Source organism: Syngnathus leptorhynchus, chromosome 2 (genome assembly GCF_054491065.1).
Source record: "Syngnathus leptorhynchus isolate UIUO chromosome 2, UIUO_Slep, whole genome shotgun sequence".
Taxonomy (NCBI): Eukaryota; Metazoa; Chordata; class Actinopteri; order Syngnathiformes; family Syngnathidae; genus Syngnathus; species Syngnathus leptorhynchus.
In genome coordinates, this window is record NC_141196.1 from 5074789 (window position 1) to 5092163 (window position 17375).

The following is a 17375-nucleotide window of genomic DNA, read 5'->3' on the forward strand; positions in this document are numbered from 1 at the left end:
AAAAAAAAAAAGAAAAACTTGTAAAAAGAAGACAAAAAGAGAGTAGGAGCTCTCTTAGTTCTTTTTTCCGATTCCATGGTTTTTAGTCACACAAGCACACGGACACTCATCCACACATTTTTCAAAGCTGATGTCACCAGATTCTTCCGGCCTGCAAATCCCTTCTGCTGCTCTGCTTTCCTTCCATCCAAATCCAAAACTGGAGAACTTTGTGCAACTGGCTGTGTGATGAGACAAGACTTTCATTCCACATACTGCTCATGTGCAATTTCAAATCCTTTCTTTCTCAAAGTCCCATGACCTGAATTTTTTTTTTCCCCACACAAGTACCTTTCTGTACTGCTTAAATGTAGATTTTGAGATTTGTTTACTGTCACTTTTGCTGGCATGACATATCTAAGGTTTTTATTTCTTTTCCAAGACACCTTGTGACCTTCTGGTGAATTAGTCTTCTGTTGCCAGGTCCGCCACCCGAGGCGAGCGCCGTTAGGAGAGGCCAAATGCTGGCCAGATCAGAGTCACAAGTTTCTTTTGGTTCCCAGACAAGCAAAGAGGAGGCGATCGTTTCAGAGCGTCTGAGTTTGACGGCGAAAAGGAAGTGAGGAGAAGCAGGATGTGAGACAAAGCTGCCAAGGCTGAAACAAAGTCAATGAAAAATGCCGAGTCTTGGCAGGAGGCCTTCTTACATTTGTGAAAATGACCAAGAGGAAGTGGACCCTTGGATTGTTTCCATGACAACAGTGCTGCTTAAACCATTCACTCGTCCATCATCTCGTTTCAGGCCTCCACGTACAAAGCGATGGGCCGTGACTGCCGTGGGTACCCGGCGAACATGTCGAAACGTTCGCGTGCATGGCAGTCATGGAGCAGATAAGACAACTCGACGGTTTTAGACAAAAAGGGTGCTTTGACGCAAGACAACTGGCAAGCAAATCCCTGGTGCTGCGTTAACATCTCCATAGTTCTCTGTATAAACGTCCCCTCTCCAGTTTAGACCCTGTGACCCTGCATATCTGTTGCACAGATTGAGATACACACAAACACACACACTAAGCATCCTACATGCACCAACTGTTTGTAGGCTGACGCTTGATGAGTGAGGTTTGCGGTTACTAGGCAACCTCTCATCCTCCACTCATCCTCCAGCTGTCATGTTGACACATTTCGAGACCAAAAAGGTTCACGTTCACACGCGATGAAGCACAAATTCCCTTGCGGATGTCGCCCAATATCGGTCTTGCAATTAATTTCATATTGCGAGAGCGCGGGCAGGCAGGTGAGAGATTTGCTGGGCTAGGTTTTTGCAGAAACAAAAGGTAAACAAAGTATGAAGTGTTGGCCAGTAGGAGGAGGAGGTGGAGGAGGTGTTTTGCAGCCTGCAAGATAGCACCAGAAAAAAAAAAAAAAAGATTCGCACTTGTTTCTGAACAATTTTTGATCACATGATGTCACTCTTTGGCTCCACTGTTGCCAATTCCTTTTCAGGAGATGTTGCTTGCGGTATAAAGGCTAAATCGGCATACGAGCGATTATTTGGCCAATTTTATGCTTTGACTTTAATCTCACTTTCACCTGAAATTTGCAAGCAAATCAGAAATCACAGACAATCACACATTCAATATTTTAAACAAATAACTCGTTTTCAAACCAGATGAGTAAAAACTGGTCAACTATTTATAAAAAAGATATTAAAAGTGAAGACAATTTGCAATTCTAGTAATGACACACGAATTTGATGCACAATTTGTCTTCGCGGGCCACATAAAATGATGTGGCGGGCTGTATCTGGCCCCCGGGCCTCGAGTTTGACAGCTGTGCTTTAAGCAATCGATATTTGAACACAAATGGTGGAGCAATACATGTAGACAATATTATATTGAATCGATCATATTCTTTCTCATGTAGAAAAACGACTCATATTTCAGCAAATTTGTGAGTATTAGGTTATTTAAACTATTTCAACTCGTACCTCAAGGAACCTTTATATTTCTTGTGTAGTTACCAAAATAATTTACATTTTCATGATAATATCACACAGTGGCATTACTCAAATTGACTGTTTAGCTCAGCAATTTTTTTTTTTATTTATTTGGTCACAAATTGTAATGTTACAGCTTAGTATTAGTTTTTGATTTTCATTCATTTGCCATGTGATCCCCCCCCTCTCCCCCCAAAAATTCAAAACTAACTAAATTCATGGTTAAGTGCCTTAAAAAAAAAAGTTGTTCAGTTTCGCACTCCTCGCTGAAGTGGCATCTCTGCTTGGGGCTCATTAACACCCAGACCTGGATGTGTTCTAAAGCCCCACCGAGTTCCGCCACCATCTCTCAACACACATCGCATCGGTATCAATGTTAAAACGTCTTTTGGCGCTCTGTCGCCGTAGCAACAGTGCCTCCACCGCCATGGCGTCGACAGGAAGAGGAGGGGGGGGGGGGGGGAAAGAGGAGCGCCTGTGCGCGCCCACCGTAGGAGGGCGCTGTTGACCTCAATAGTGTAACATTGGAGTGGGCGGGGCTTCATAATAGAGTACTGAATCCTTTTAACCGAGTGAACCTAACCCACCCTCCTCCAACACAATTAAACACAACTCAAAGCACACAACAGACTGTACATTAACTGGAGCGGTCAATATTTATCCAAAAACATAGCAAAAACAAAAGATTTCAAAAAAGACACATCATACTCATCACAGCACATTGATTGTCTCGCTTGTTTTGCTGTGACCAACCAATCAGGGCAGGTGGCAAAGGTCAAAGGGTCAGCTCCTTGGGCCTGGAAGGAGGAATTTGAAATGTGTTTGGTTAAAGGAACAATCCCATTGGCAGCGTAGTTTAGAAGCCCTGGATCGCGCTACTGATTGCAATTGGACTGCCGTGCAAGAAACACTGAGGTTTTTTGTTTTTTTTCTCCACCTCGGAGTGAGACTAAAATTCATATCATGTGGAATGAAGCAATTTTTACACGCAGATGTAAATAATGAGCCGTATTGCAATTACTCAGCAGAGTCCAAATTTATACTCAAGGCCAACTTTAGCGTAAGTTACACACGAGAGTTTGCTTTGTTTGTTTTGTGTTGCGAGCTGGGGTTCAAGTTCCGAGCTAGATTTAGATAGGATGTTTCTCAGGAGAATGACTTCATTGGTAGTTTGGAACATTTTTCAGCGAGTTGTGAATCATTGGCGTTTTTTGGCTGGGGCTCGGGTCCTGATTTGTGTCCATGAATGAGGTCTCATCCACAGCGTTGTCCAGCAGAAGTTTTATTTTTAGTGGGACTCTGGCAGCCAGGCCAAGCTTAATAAGGGAAAGGCACGTCGGGCGTCAGGATCTTCTTTCGAGATGGTACGCTTCCCCTGACAAGAGACTTCCAACAGGTGGCCATGCAACCCAAACTCCACCCTCCACGCACCCGTCTAATTGTGACCTTTTTGGCAGGGCTTCTCTCGGAGGAGCGAAGCCCCCCGCCTTGCCCCGCGTGGTCAGCAAATCCACGTGGACGCGCTTCTTAAAGGGAGCCGCTTGCTGTCGGTCCTGCTCTTCTCTCGCCAACGGGGGCAGGAAGCAGACTTGGTTTTCGGGACCATTAAGTCAAGGTTCACAGTGGACGAGAGGACGGTAGCCATGAAGTGGGGCTGGGCGATATTGGGGGTCCTTCTGTCCTTGGGGACCCTAGCATCCTGCGAAAATGGCCTGCGGACCCCAGAGTACGACGGCAGGGATCGCGTTCATGACCTCAGCGCCAAGAACTACAAGTCCATCATGAAGAAGTACGACGTGATGGTTGTCTACTACCACAAAAACGTGCATGGGAACCGCAACGCCATCAAGCAGCTTCAGATCGAGGAGCTGGCTCTGGAGGTGGGTCGCAGGGGAGGACAAGGGGGCCAGGATTTGTGGATTCCTACACAGAACCAGGTTCTTGAGGTGCCGTCGGGAGTTTTCGCCCGTGGAGTTTTGGTTCCAATCGGCACCTGGATACAATTCGACCGCTTTCTACTTTTTATGCTAAATTTACTAAATGACGGAGAGAAATACACCTTCCACCAATCATTTTGGCAACATCAAACTTAATTCGAATACAGATACCTCAAGTGCAGTAACATAGTATTTGTATTTTATTATTTTCCACTTCTGTGTTGATGTGGCATATTTATCTAGCTAGCCATTAGCAATTAGCACTGGGTTTGTTTAGGAGGTCCTTCTAACCTTCTAAAAAGACAACACGTGACATCACAGAGCATATCCGACAACCTCCGAAACTAGTCAGAGAAATACAAATATTAGCTTATTGGCTGCATAAAAAGGGAAAGTAAAACAAAGTGTGTTATTGGCAACATGCTAATGCTAACTGATCTCATCTGTTTTTTGGGATGCTGGGAGGAAAGTCAGAATGTTGCTATGGTAACCAAAGCACATGCAGGGTGACCAACAGAACATTTCATGCTGACAAATTTCTTTCTTTCATTTCCTTGTGCTAGAAAAAAAAAGTTGATTGAAAATTGACAGCCCCTTTCAGTGACTTTTCTTTCTAGATTAGAACATAAGTAGTCGCCAAGCTGAGGTGACGTGTTGTTGACACCTCTGTGAGATGCTCAGCAAAGGATCATTTTATGAGAATTTTTATTGAAATGGAAATGGGCCAGACTTTGAATTAGAGAGTCTATGGACAAATTTCTCTTTACGTGGACCCCAAAAATTTGGAAAGTATTGATTTCTAGGACATGCGCGTTGGTCACGGATTTGTCGTGTATGTATCAGATGATGTAAGCGGCCCACAGCTAAATTTAAACCACTGCTATGTGAACATTAGCTGCAAACACAATTTCAAGCGCAGTCCCATCGAGGACAAAACGGTTCCGTTTAAACAATGTTAATGTGCGTTGGAAGAGAAAGCCATTTGCACATCGGAGGGGATGTTCAGAGTCACCAAATGCAAAGTTGAGGGCTTTGGTAACCGTGACAACCACCCGACTCAACCTTGCAACAAGGCCAAGGTGACATCACCCATTTGGCAGTGAGTTGGTGAAGCAGCTTGTGTTGCATCATCTGCCCCGCGTGACCTCACTGTCAAGTCCAATGAGGAGATTTGAAGCCTCCTGAGCAAACCCGGACCAGAAAACGACAACTGCTAGCCAGTCTCAGTCAGGCCACTGTGTTTATGCTCAATTATAGATTTACATGCATCTTTCACGATGTTGCGTAACAGTCGGCAGCACCCATTATTAATTTACCGTGTGTGTACAGCTATTTAACTGTGACTGTGTATACAGTAGATAAGCACATCCATTCACAAAGCTACATACGGTGGTTCAACAATCTAGAAAGAAAATCTCTCCAAATATTACCATCTGTCCATCTACAGAAGATAAGCAGATGCTGTAAGTTTTGAAATAGCTACACAGCCTGGTAGAGTGACTAAAGTCCACAAATACGTCCATAAATACATGTACTGTTTACACACGGTATACAAGTGTGTATGTATTCAAGTCAACTCAATGTATTTCACACAAGCAAAGACAAAGCTAACAGCTAAAAATAAAAGTAGTTTACCAAAATTGCTAGAAGTACGTTAACAAGTTATATTAACTGAAAAGTTTGAAAATGTTTCAAAGTAAAGGGAGGCAAAAAAAAAAAGTACTTCAGAAAATGAATAAATGAAATATACATAAATGTCTAAATGATTTTAATCAAAAATATGTTTAAAAAAAAAAAAGCACATCTGCATTTATACTTCTGGAATTTGTTGGCACCTTTTTAACATTTCATATGTCATTGTTATAAATAACATCTTCTACCTGAGGATAATGATTAATGTCAATCATCTCTCACCATTATGAAATCTGTACAAAAATCAAATAAAATTTGGAAGATTGGCACTTGATTGCGGAAGCAGAGCCGTGTGGAATGAGACATGCGAGTGTGTCAGGTGCGTCTTCTGCAATGAATGCTTTTCTGTTACCGACGTGCCTTCTTCAAGACCTTAAATTGCCGAGGGGGGGTGGGGGGGATGTCACCTCTCCTCCAAATACCCCTGTTGCTCGGTGTGCAGCGCACTAACCTGTTGCAGTGCCTCAAGTTGTGCCCCTTGCCAAGAGTTTCCTTTCTCTTGTGCGTTCTTGGCGGTTTGTCAGGAGGGGAGGGGGAGGGGTGCGTGAGGGGGCGGCTGTCAATTGTTGGCTCCGGTTTCACTCCGATTTAGAAAGTGCAAGGCAGCAGTCCAAAGCTTTTGCTTTTAAGGTCTCGAGGTGGACAACAAGTGACACTCAGGAAGTTTGCAGAGGTAGCAAAAGAAGAATTGATCAATAAAAACAAAACAAACAAACGGGGGGAAATTAGAATGTCGTACCAAGGCCTGATTTCGTTTAGGCTTCATCAGAGGCACTTTAAATGGCGGCAGGTGTGTCCTCTTCATTTAATATGAGATTGAATGTTATTGGTTGGTTCAAAACACAGCCGCATCCCCTTGTTGTATGAGGGTGTGCACACTTATGCAACCACATTGTTTTTTTGTTGTTTTTTTCAATTGAGTCACACAGGTTACAAGCCATTAATGGTGGATTATTATTTTTTTAAATGATTGTTCCCATTTTCTTTTGGGATAAAAATTGTCCATTTGAAAAGGGGTGTGAACACTTTTAGTCCAACAGCTCACGTCCATCCATCTTGCCCCTCCCCCATCCGATGCTCCCTTCTCTTTTCTCCACAGCTGGCAGCTCAGGTTCTAGACGATCTTGAGGATGAAGACATTGGATTTGGCCTTGTGGATGAAAAGAAAGACAGCGCCGTGGCCAAAAAGCTCGGTAGGCTTCTCGCTCGCTTTTCTTGACGGCTCCGCCTAACTCATTGTAATCCACCGCCAGGCCTGGATGAGGTGGAGAGCGTCTACATCTTTGCAAACAACGAGATCATCGAGTATGACGGCGAGCTGGCCGCAGACACCCTGGTGGAGTTCCTCTATGATGTAAGCACGAAACGGCTGACCTGCGTTCGGAAAACGCTGAGCTACAATGCCGGAAACGGTCTTCCAACACTGGACGCCCTCAGGTGATGGAGGAGCCCGTGGAGATCATCGACAACGAGCGGGAGTTGAAGGGCTTCCACAACATGGAGGAGGTCATCAAGCTGATGGGCTTCTTCAAGAGCGCCAAATCTCCTCGTAGGTGAACGACGCAAAGGGACGCCTGAGCCGCCGGCAGCGTCCTTTCAGCCCTGACGTCTTTTGCAGATTTCATCGAATTCGTCGACGCCGCTGAGGAGTTCCACCCTTTCATCAAATTCTTTGCCACCTTTGACCCTAAGGTTTGCAAAGCCTTCTTGTTAGCGTTCGGAGAGCAGAGATCGTAAATCGGTGTATCATCCGAGAAGATACGCTGTCTCAGAGGTTCCTTTCTGCCTGGCTTTAGATCGCCAAGAAACTGAAACTGAAGATGAACGAGGTGGATTTCTACGAGCCCTTCATGGAGGAATCGGTCACCATTCCTGGAAAGCCGTACACCGAGGCTGAGCTGGTTGAGTACATCGAGCAGCACGACAGGTACGACGAGCCGGAAGCTCAAGCCGACGGACAAGCCGGTCACCGTTTACCGTGTCTCGTTTCCTTTGTTTCAGACCCACTTTGAGGAAGCTAGAACCTCACAGCATGTACGAGATCTGGGTAAGAACGTCTCCAAAAGCGCACTTCTTATCTTCCAAACGACAAAGTCCTCCGAGCATTTATCAGCTTGAAAACACTCTCATGCCAGGAGGACGACATCGACGGCGAGCACATTGTGGCCTTCGCAGAGGAAGATGACCCTGGTGGGAGTCGGATGCGTCCGCCCAACTGGACCTAGCGAGCCTATGTGACTCCTTAGTTTGATTTTGGACTCCTTAGATGGTTTTGAATTCCTGGAGATCCTGAAGGAGGTGGCACGCGAGAACACGGACAATCCGAACCTGAGCATCATCTGGATCGACCCGGACAACTTCCCCCTGGTAGGCGAACCCAGTGCTTGAGAAAAATCTCTCAACCCAAAATGTCGGAGAACCCAATGTCCTCTAATGCCTGATGTCCGCTTGTTCTCAGCTGGTCCCCTACTGGGAGAGGACCTTCGGCATTGACCTGTCATCGCCTAAAATCGGCGTGGTCGACGTGGCGGACGTAAGTGATGGTTGTTGTTTCTGTGCATGGAATTGGACGGCTGATGGAGCTGCTCTTCTTCCTCTTGGTCTCCTGCATTTGCCAGGCGGACAGCGTCTGGATGGAAATGGACGACCACGATGAAATGCCCACGGCGGACGAGCTGGAACGCTGGATTGAGGATGTTCTCTCAGGAAAGATTGACCCTGACGACGATGACGATGATGACGATGACGACGATGACGACGACGACGATAACGATGATGACGACGATGATGATGACGACGATGATGACGACGACGACGATGATGACGACGATGAAGACGAGGAAGACGACGACGAATAGAAACATCCGGACAGTGTTTCACTCCTTTTGTTACATAGAAAATAGTTTGAGACAAAAATCACGATGACAACGATGGATAAAAACATGAAGCCCGTCTTCCCGTCCACTCGTAACAGTGAGGAGGATTTCTCCTCTCACTCCCCCGAGTGGGTCGACCACTGGGAGGCGCTCTCTCCCACCACTGAATGAAACCACGGGTTTGCCTGACAAGCTGACTGCCGCCAGTGTTTTGTACCTTGATTCACATGACCAGAGCTCAGAAACATACGTCAATAAAAAAAAAAAAACACGCATAAAAGAAAAAAAAAATTGCTCCAGTTGCAAATTGACCCTGAAAAATCTGCCACGAAATGTATTTATAAAAGAAACTGTTTCTGCTCTCTCATCCTAAATAAAAACTAACTAAAAACAAAATAAAAACACAAACAGGCCTACTCTTATTTATTCCTCCTGTAAAGTGCGCAAATAATGGAAATCATGATTTCATACTTTGTCAAGATATGAATGTTTATTTTATGGTTATTTATTGATTATGGTAACACCGTCTTTGTCCAGGCTCCTAACTCATTCTACTCGTGCATATAAAAGTCAACTATTTTATTTTGTCTTTTGTAATCACAATTTACAAGCACAAGTTATGATCAGCAGAAAGCTTCTAAGCAAGCAAAGCTAGCTAGCCAAATTTAATTAGGATTTCTTTTTTTTTTCTGTACTTGGTTACTTTGTGGAGTTGACTCGGTACGCTACTTTGACTTTTCCCGACCAAGTACTGAATCGAAACTTCTACCTAAAAACTTTTGTCGTCTCATTTTAGCTTTGCTGAATCAGGGCTTTCTCTGTAACGGGACAGATTACGACGGTGTCGGAAGCTTTGTCACAGCAGTACAAGTAGAAAAAAGGCAAAATCTTTTCGCTCAGCCTCTCAGTGAAAGTGTAAAGGTGGGTGCGCGCTCTGACATCGTAGAATGATATTTGGCCCTCCTCGTAGTCCACGTACACACCGACCCTATTGGGTTTGGGCTCCAGCGCCAATGAGAGCGGCGGGACAGTGGACACGCGGTACCCGTGGCCCTTCTTCATGGCAAGGGCCCAATACCCGTGGGCGCTGCTCACCGAGATGCGACCCTTCCTCTTGACGGACGACTTAGCCACGCCCAGATACCAGTCGTCCTTCTCGCCTACCTGGACTTCCCAGTAATGTCTGCCGGAGGTGAAGCCCTCCCTGCCTAGGACGATGACCACGGTGTCGAAACGGTCGGGGTGGTCCGGGATGTCCTGCCATGCCCCCAGGTGACGCACCTGCCGCCTGTCTTGGGAGAGCTGCAGCCACGGGTTGGCGGTGTCCGGATCCAAAATCACATCCTCTACAGAAGAAAGGATGCATGGTTAGTCAGGAAGTGTGGAAGCAAATGGGGTGACATCCAGCATACCTGTGTACTTCAGAACCTTCTGGATCTCTGTAGGAAAAAAAGAGGCAAAATAAAAGTGCCGGTTGTGAGCAGGGAGCAAAAAAAAAAATCACGACTTTACTTCTTCAGGAGACTATAGTATAAAAAGCCCAATTTAGTGATTGGTGAGTATTCGATAAATCGTTTCAGTCATCGGGTCAGATTTTTGTGATGTCTAATACATTTGTACATTCGTCAGCAAAAAGGTTGTTGACCGCTATTGTGCGCCGCCGCTTTGCTGGGCGGATGAGAAAGATCGAGATCAAGACGGACACTACTGGAGAAAGGAAGCTTTTATACACAAACCCTCATTCCGGGGGACAAAAGAAATGTTTATGATTCCGCTTTTAAGTTAAAAGCAGTCGATATGGCTCTTAACATAGGAAATAGAGCTGCTGATCTACTGTAGAGGTTTCCTCCGGCCGCTAGAGGGCACTGCGCTATTGTTGATGACATCTTGTAGTGCGGCTTATATATGAAAAAAAAGGAAAATTTTAGCTGTTGCGGCTTATAGTCTGGAAATTACGGTAAATGACCATTTCCAACATGGAGTCGGTACCTCGGTCCGCCAACTTGTCCACCATTTGCTTGAGAGTGCTTTCCAGTTTGGACACGGCTGTCCTGATCAAGCCGACGCTGACATCGGTGGGAACGTTTGTGTCGGTCCAGTCGTGGATGGACGGGGTGGCGCTCATAGCTGGAAAGTTCTACACAAACCAAAGAGGAAAAGAAAATGTCTTGTGAGTTTTTTTCAATTTTTCTTCTTGGAGAACTCTCGCCCACCTTCAAGAAGTGAATGTGGTCGGTCTTGTCCATGTTCTCCAGGTCAACGCCGCGCCTTTGCAGCATTTCGATCTCCCGCTCCAGTTCGGCCACCAGATCATGAGCACGGCTCTCCGTGCGCTTCCGCTTCTCCTCGATGGTGGCGACCACCTGGGCCTGAGTGTTCTGGATGGCGCGCACCAAGTCGGAGAAGACCAGCACGCTGTCTTCTGTCTCTCGCTTTGCGCTCTCCTGCCGTCATAAGGCAAGAAGTCAGAAGCAGCTCAAAGACTTCCAAACGTGTTCTTACTTTGTTGAGCTCGACTGAGCGTTTGATGTCCTCCACTTTCCTTACTCTATCGTGAATTAATTGCTGCACGTCCACTTGGATTTTCTTCAGCTGTGCCTGCAACAACAACACGAGTTCAGTTGAATCCAAACCTGAACTCTTGAGTTGACTTCCAACGAGGAGCCGATTCCCGGAGTTGCCGATTGGAATCGGTTTGATGAACGCAACCAGCTGGCTTTCTGGAACAGATAACTCGGCCACCTCGGTTTTCACGTGACCCGCTTTGTGAAATACCTCCCGGGTCTCGCTTTGACTCACCCTTCTCTCGGTCCATTCCCGCTCCACGGGGACAGTGTAATGCGCCCGGTGGTCAGTCTCTGTGCACAGAACGCACACGCACGTCTGGTCTTTCTTGCAGAAAAGCTCCAGGAGGCGCTGGTGCTTGGGGCACATGCGGTCCTCCATGTTGGCCACAGGCTCTATCAGCTTGTGTTTGGTGAATCTGGTGGCGTGTAACTTAAGGTGCTCCTCGCAGTAGGAGGTCAAACACACCAGGCAGGACTTCACAGCTATGGGACGACCGCTGCCGAGGCAAACGTCACAGAGGACCTCCTGCCAGGGCGGAAATGCCGGATGGGGAGATGATGGAGACAGAGAGGCAGATGGCTCCTCTGGATGCGATCCGGTTGTCTCCGCCGCCACGCTTCTCCCGTGGTCATTTTCCTCGCTCTTCATCTCCTCTTCACGGTTGTCCTCCAAAAGCCTCTCCTCATCCTCCTCCCTGCGCCTTTCCACAGTCCACCGATTCCCTCTTGCGGCCTTCCCCGGCGCACTCTTCAAGCGCATCTCCTTGAACTGCTCGGCAATCTCCCTCAGGACGGTGTTGACGCTCAAGTCCGGCCTCTTGTAGAAGGACTTCTTGCACATGGGGCACTGGTACAGCGGGCTGCTCTTCCAGTAACCCAAGATGCACGTCTGGCAGAAGTTGTGTCCGCACGGGATGGACACCGGGTTGGTGAAGACGTCCAAGCAGATGGAGCAGTGCACCTGCTCTTCCGAGAGGTTCCCAGGGGACGACATCCCTGCACGGCGGAGAGGCAGCGTCATTTTAACCCCGCGGCCTTTATCCCACCTGCTGTGACAGCGACGTTGTGAGGGTTAGATGCGGAAGTTACGCATGTGCGGAGTCACAAGTCTCAAATCTTGCTTGACCTTCAAATGAATCCCAAATGACTATGGAAGAGCAACTCAGTCTCAAGTCCTAAAATTGTGTCTGACCCCCCCCCCCCCTCCCTTTCCCACATTTAGGCAGCCAGCTGGCAGCCGGACCAAAACGGAAAGACACGACGACTCGCTGATTACAAGCCGGCCCGCATAATAAGCAGCCCTAATCGTCATGGCGACTGACAAGATTAAATGCCAAAATCCAAACAAAGAAGAAGCAGAAAACACACTTCTCATAAAATCAGGGAGACTCACCAGTGGCTTGGAAGCTCGGCAGTGCACTGACACGTGAAACCGGCTGCAAGCGATACACACCTACGACCCAAAATACATCCCCCCCCCCTCCCCTTAACCCAGATACACGAGTATGGAAAGACCCTGGGAAGGGCAAGCACTGTGATATTGGTCCGGCATCTTTATTCAACAAAAGCAAGTCGGAATCACCGTATGTTTTGATTTCTGAGCCCGTAAGGTCAGGGGTGTCAAAGTCCTTTTTATCGTGGGCCGAAATGTAGTCATAGTGTCCATAATGACTTGTCGACCCAAATAAATGTATGAATGTCTCATAGCATATACAGTACACAGACGAGTAAGACATTTTTACAAAGATGAATGGTAATAATTGCTAGAAACATCTCTATTCTTTCTATTAATAATTGCTAGAAACATCTATTCTTTAAAAGTGAAGACGATTTTAGCATAAAGTCGACCCACAATTTAGGCCCAAAAATATAATTGCGCTGCGGCCCAAAGTTTGACACTGTAAACGTCAAACTCCAAAGTCCATCTGAGGCCAAAACGGCGCCACGTCATCCATATTGAATGAATTTTGTGTGAGGCAAACATCTTTATGTCAGGTATGTTTGACAGGTGTGATGGCGAGAGGGGCCGTGTTCTTGCCCTCCTGGCTGAGGCAGGGACTGAAGATGGGGTACATATTTTCAGTAAAGTTGTGAGTGAAGGTGTAGAGGTGCAGGCGGGCCTTGGGGTCATAGAAAGAGATTTGGCCGCCTTCGTAATCCAGGAAAATTCCCACTTTAGCGGGCTGGGACGGCAGCGTGAGAGGAAGGCGGGAGGAGGCCAGCGCTTTTACTTGGCCGTTCTTCAGCCACAAGCACCAATAGCCGCCGGCGGGACTCAACGTGATCTCGCCTTTGCGTCGGGCCGAGGCGTTGGCCAAGCCCAAAGTCCAGGAGGTCTTACGAGCCACGTCCACCTCCCAGTAGTGACGTCCCGAGCTCAGAGCCTCCCGGCCCAGGATGAAGAGGGCCGGGCTGAAACGTTTGGGGCCGTCGGAGTGAGCCGTCTTGCGTTCCTCGTACCTCACCTGGCGGCCGTCGTCGGACAGCACCAGGTTCTTCTGGGCGGTGGCTGGGTCCAGGATGACTTCACCTGAGCAATACAATTCAACTATGAGACTCTGGGGCAATTCAAACGGCACTTGAAGGTGAGTGACTGGGTGAGAAGCGCCATCTGGTGGCAATATTTGAGCAGAAGTGACTCACTCGTGTAGTTCTGCACCTTGCGGAGCTCTGAGGGTCAAGACAGAGGCTGCGTTACACACGAGGCAAAACCACAAATTTCCGTTTGAAAATCAACAGAACCGCTTTTCTCACCTTTGCCGTAGAGCCTCTTCAGCTCCTCTTGAAACTTGTCGACGAGGCCGCTGACCGATGAACGGATGGTCCCCAGGAAGAGGTCCGTGTTGATGCTCACGGCGGACCAGTCGGTGAGCTCGGGAAGTGGTGGCAGGGTGGCCATGTGCTGCACGAAGCAAATGGGAATGATAAACAATCACAACAACAACGTGAAACATATACAAGATTCAAGATTTTTCATCCATGACCAGGATGACTGAGAATCTATATACAGTAATCCCTCCTACTTCGCGGGGGTTACGTTCCAGACCCACCCGCGAAATGGGAATTTCCGCGAAATAGAAACTAGATTTTTTTGAGCTATTCTTGGAAGATATTCTATTTTTATCGCTGACATCAACCAGCTCGCTGCTAGGGGACTTTCATATCAATGGACTGTGCGCTCCGCATTCATGCCTTAGCGACGAGACTAACAGTGTATTGCTATGTCCAGATGAAGGCCACCGCCGGTGGAGAGTGTTATATCTTTACTATTTTCCAGGTTCTGATGTAGCAAGCATGGTTCGGACAACGACGTGATGGATACTGCTTTATTCCTTTCATCACAGTCAGTTCACTGGCCGTACATCACAACACTGAACGTCCCCGAAGCTCCCCCTCCCACATCCGGGGTTTTCCCACTACGGAACATGAGTTAGTCCAAAATATACAACATCTAAATATACAACAGAGAGAACGCCCTGAAGTCACATGTGACGATAAAGTATACTGTACTGACTCTTTAATTTATTCATTTCAAAACAAGAAAACGACTTTTAAACATAAGCTATCATTATTAAAGGAAAATGAAGAAACTCAAGTGGCCGCGAAACCTCGTGAAATGATGGAATTTCTGCGATAAAATCATTAATTTATTTTTGAAAACCCGCGATACAGCGAAGCCGCGATAGTTGAAGCCGCGAAGTAGGAGGGATGACTGTACACACATAGACATTACTGCATTGGCGGCATCTTTGTTTAGACAAAAGTAGTCATTTGCCGCCATCTGTTGACATCAATAGGCAATTACAGCACAATAGAAAATTGGCGCAGCAATGACTTTGATATTGGCCTACCTGCAAGAAGACCACTTTGTCCTTGTTCTGGGCCTGGGTGTCCAAATCATGGCTCCGCCTCCTCAGCTGACTAAGTTCGTTCTCCAGGCCTCGCGCCAGCTCCTGCGCGTGGCGCTCGGCCTCACGCTGCCTCGTGGCGATGAGCTCCACTAGCTCGGCCTGACTTTGCTCCACCAGGCGCTGCAGTTCGGCAAAAACCTGCCTGCTCTCCTCCAGCTCCTTCTGGGTGCTGGTCTGGAACACACAGTGTTTACATTGTGGATTGTCTTCTGCGGACAACCCAAAAACTGAATATCAATAATTTTGACACATAAACCATCTCATGCAGATGAACGCACTCCATGGCGGAGGCAATTAAAAGCTCAACCCTAACACCAAGACACTCCTCAGGTCTACGCAAACAAAAGCACGCGAGGCTTTGCTCCATACCGGTTTCACTGGTTGGACGAGCACATGTGAATGCCTCGCGAGCGGCACAATAAAATGGAACAGGAAAGGCTAAAAATGAAAGGTTTCAGGGTACCCACTTTGATGTCACCTACAGAATGATCACAAAGTTTCTATCACTCCAACTGATGAAGGAAATATTTGCATACCTGTCGATCTTTAAGAGGTCGGGAAAATAACACATTTTGGCTTTAGCCAAAGGTGCTACTTCTCAAACAAGCTGGCAGGTAAACAAGCTACTAGCTTGTTTACATCCCGGTTGATTAGAAGGGTTAGAGTTAGGGTTCTTCTTTCTGGACCTGGATTTGACACCTCTGTCACCAGGTAAAACTAAGATTTGCGATGAGATTCCTGGCTTGGGTAATATGGATACTGAGCAGTAGGTGAGGATTGATTGACTTCTGACCTTGATGACCTTAATGGATTGCTTGACTTCCTCCAGCTTTTTGGCACGCTCCTTAATCAGGTGCTTCAACTCGGACCGTTTTTTCCCCAGACTGCTCTGTGGGAGAAAGACAGCGCGGTCACGTGAGGAGGATGATGCCAGAGGATGATGCCGGAGTCCGCTGGCCACCGACCAACTTCTTCTTCCACTCGTGGTCTGCCGAGACCACATCGTGGGATTTGTGAGCAGTCTCCACGCAGGCAGAGCAGATGCAGATGTGGTCTGTGCGGCAGTAAAGCTCCAGAAGACGTGTGTGCTTTCTACAGATCTTGTCCTCCAGGTTGAAGGTGGGCTCGATCAGTCGATGGGACGTCAGAGTCTTTACCTGGAAATTCAAGTCCAACGTCACGAGACAGGAAGTCGGTACTTTTGAAGCCCCTAAATGTTACCATTCCTACTATGACTACCTTTTTATGATGTCTCAAATGGGTTTCGCAGAAGGACCCGGGACAGTTGACGCACGACTTGTGCGCCTTCATCTTCCTCCCGATACAAGCGTCGCAGGGAATGTCTCCGTCCCGCGCAAACTCGCCGATGTCATAGCTCGGCGATCCCGTCTCGGAACTCAGATTGAGCGCCGAGGCTCGCGTGGACGCCCCGGGCGATTCGGCCCCGCCGTTCAACGCCATCCCCTGGAACTGAGACGAGATCTCCGCCAGGACCCTGTTGACGCTCATCTCAGGCTTCCTGCTGTAGTTCTTCTTGCACATGGGGCACAGGAACTTCTTGCTGTGGTTCCAGTAACCATGCAGGCAGGCTTTGCAGAAGCTATGGCCGCATGGCGTGGACACGGGCTCTACAAACACTTCCAGGCAGATGGAGCAGGTGAACTGGTCCTCGTTGAGGACACGGCCTCCTGGTGAACTCATGCCTGGAATCAAGGAGAGGAACTCAATGTCCGGTTTGAAAGTTAGCATTTGTCATCACTCTTAAGTCAAGCAGGAAGTAGCACGTGAGGAATGTCGACCGACAGGAGATTCCACCTGGCGGCGCAAAATACATCCTTTGTGAAATGCAAACCAATAACAACTTGAAATTTGAATTAAGAACCAATCTTGTGATTTACTCTCCCGGGTCCAAACGACAACAAAAATACACGTCTAGATATTAGTACTAAAAGATCGTTTGGGTTAACAAACTTCTCCACACAGGTATATTAAACATGACAAAGACTGAGGCTACTCGACTCGAATACATTTGCCAAAATATTTTTGGGGGAAATACTTTGGAGGTGAAAGATAAGTGAAAGAATTCCATCATCCCCCTTCAAACTCACTCTGCATGCTGTCCCGACGACGCTCACCCCAGCAATAAAGCCGACCGGCCGCTGCCGATACTCACGGAAGCTTCGGGGCCAAGCGGGGCCCCTCCCACGCCAGCTCTAAGGGCGGCGTCCTGAAACCAGACACCCAAAAAGACAAAATCACTTGTTTGCTTTTTCAAATGTATTGTAGCTGCTTTTCATATGGAGAAGCAGTCGCTGACAAACACACCTGGGAAGGAAGAATTGAAGTCTAACACCATATTTACATTCAAATGAAAACGTTTTGGTTTTTCGTGACAGTTTAATGAACCAACACAA

The 17375-nt window shown here is 47.3% G+C and overlaps 3 protein-coding genes across 5 annotated transcripts; 1 reads left to right on the forward strand and 2 right to left on the reverse strand.

Annotated features, from left to right (window-relative positions):
• The first annotated feature begins 3547 nt into the window (after window positions 1-3547).
• On the forward strand, window positions 3548-8882 carry casq1b (calsequestrin 1b). Of its 2 annotated transcripts, none has more exons than XM_085906253.1 (11): window positions 3548-3858; window positions 6707-6800; window positions 6861-6961; window positions 7045-7156; window positions 7226-7299; window positions 7404-7534; window positions 7609-7654; window positions 7743-7797; window positions 7874-7974; window positions 8066-8140; window positions 8226-8882. In XM_085906253.1, the coding sequence occupies exons 1-11, from the start codon at window positions 3622-3624 to the stop codon at window positions 8463-8465; spliced, it is 1266 nt and encodes a 421-aa protein (XP_085762379.1). In that variant the 5' UTR covers window positions 3548-3621; the 3' UTR covers window positions 8466-8882. The 2 variants fall into 2 exon arrangements, with proteins under 2 accessions (XP_085762379.1, XP_085762380.1); XM_085906254.1 differs by lacking the exon at window positions 3548-3858 and adding an exon at window positions 6088-6397.
• Window positions 8883-8998: 116 nt separating this feature from the next.
• LOC147060300 (E3 ubiquitin-protein ligase TRIM39) lies at window positions 8999-12071 on the reverse strand. Its single transcript, XM_085905054.1, has 6 exons — window positions 11283-12071; window positions 10986-11081; window positions 10697-10927; window positions 10473-10620; window positions 9896-9922; window positions 8999-9829 (listed from the first exon to the last, which is right to left on the reverse strand). The coding sequence occupies exons 1-6, from the start codon at window positions 12069-12071 to the stop codon at window positions 9276-9278; spliced, it is 1845 nt and encodes a 614-aa protein (XP_085761180.1). The 3' UTR covers window positions 8999-9275.
• A 517-nt stretch (window positions 12072-12588) lies between these two features.
• Window positions 12589-17209, reverse strand: btr12 (bloodthirsty-related gene family, member 12). 2 transcript variants are annotated; one of them, XM_085904770.1, is made up of 8 exons: window positions 17070-17209; window positions 16201-16664; window positions 15927-16118; window positions 15755-15850; window positions 14902-15135; window positions 13805-13952; window positions 13694-13720; window positions 12589-13580 (listed from the first exon to the last, which is right to left on the reverse strand). In XM_085904770.1, exons 1-8 carry the CDS (start codon window positions 17074-17076, stop codon window positions 13042-13044), a joined length of 1707 nt encoding a protein of 568 aa, XP_085760896.1. In that variant the 5' UTR covers window positions 17077-17209; the 3' UTR covers window positions 12589-13041. The 2 variants fall into 2 exon arrangements, with proteins under 2 accessions (XP_085760896.1, XP_085760889.1); XM_085904763.1 differs by having other exon boundaries at window positions 16201-17103.
• Window positions 17210-17375: the final 166 nt, after the last annotated feature.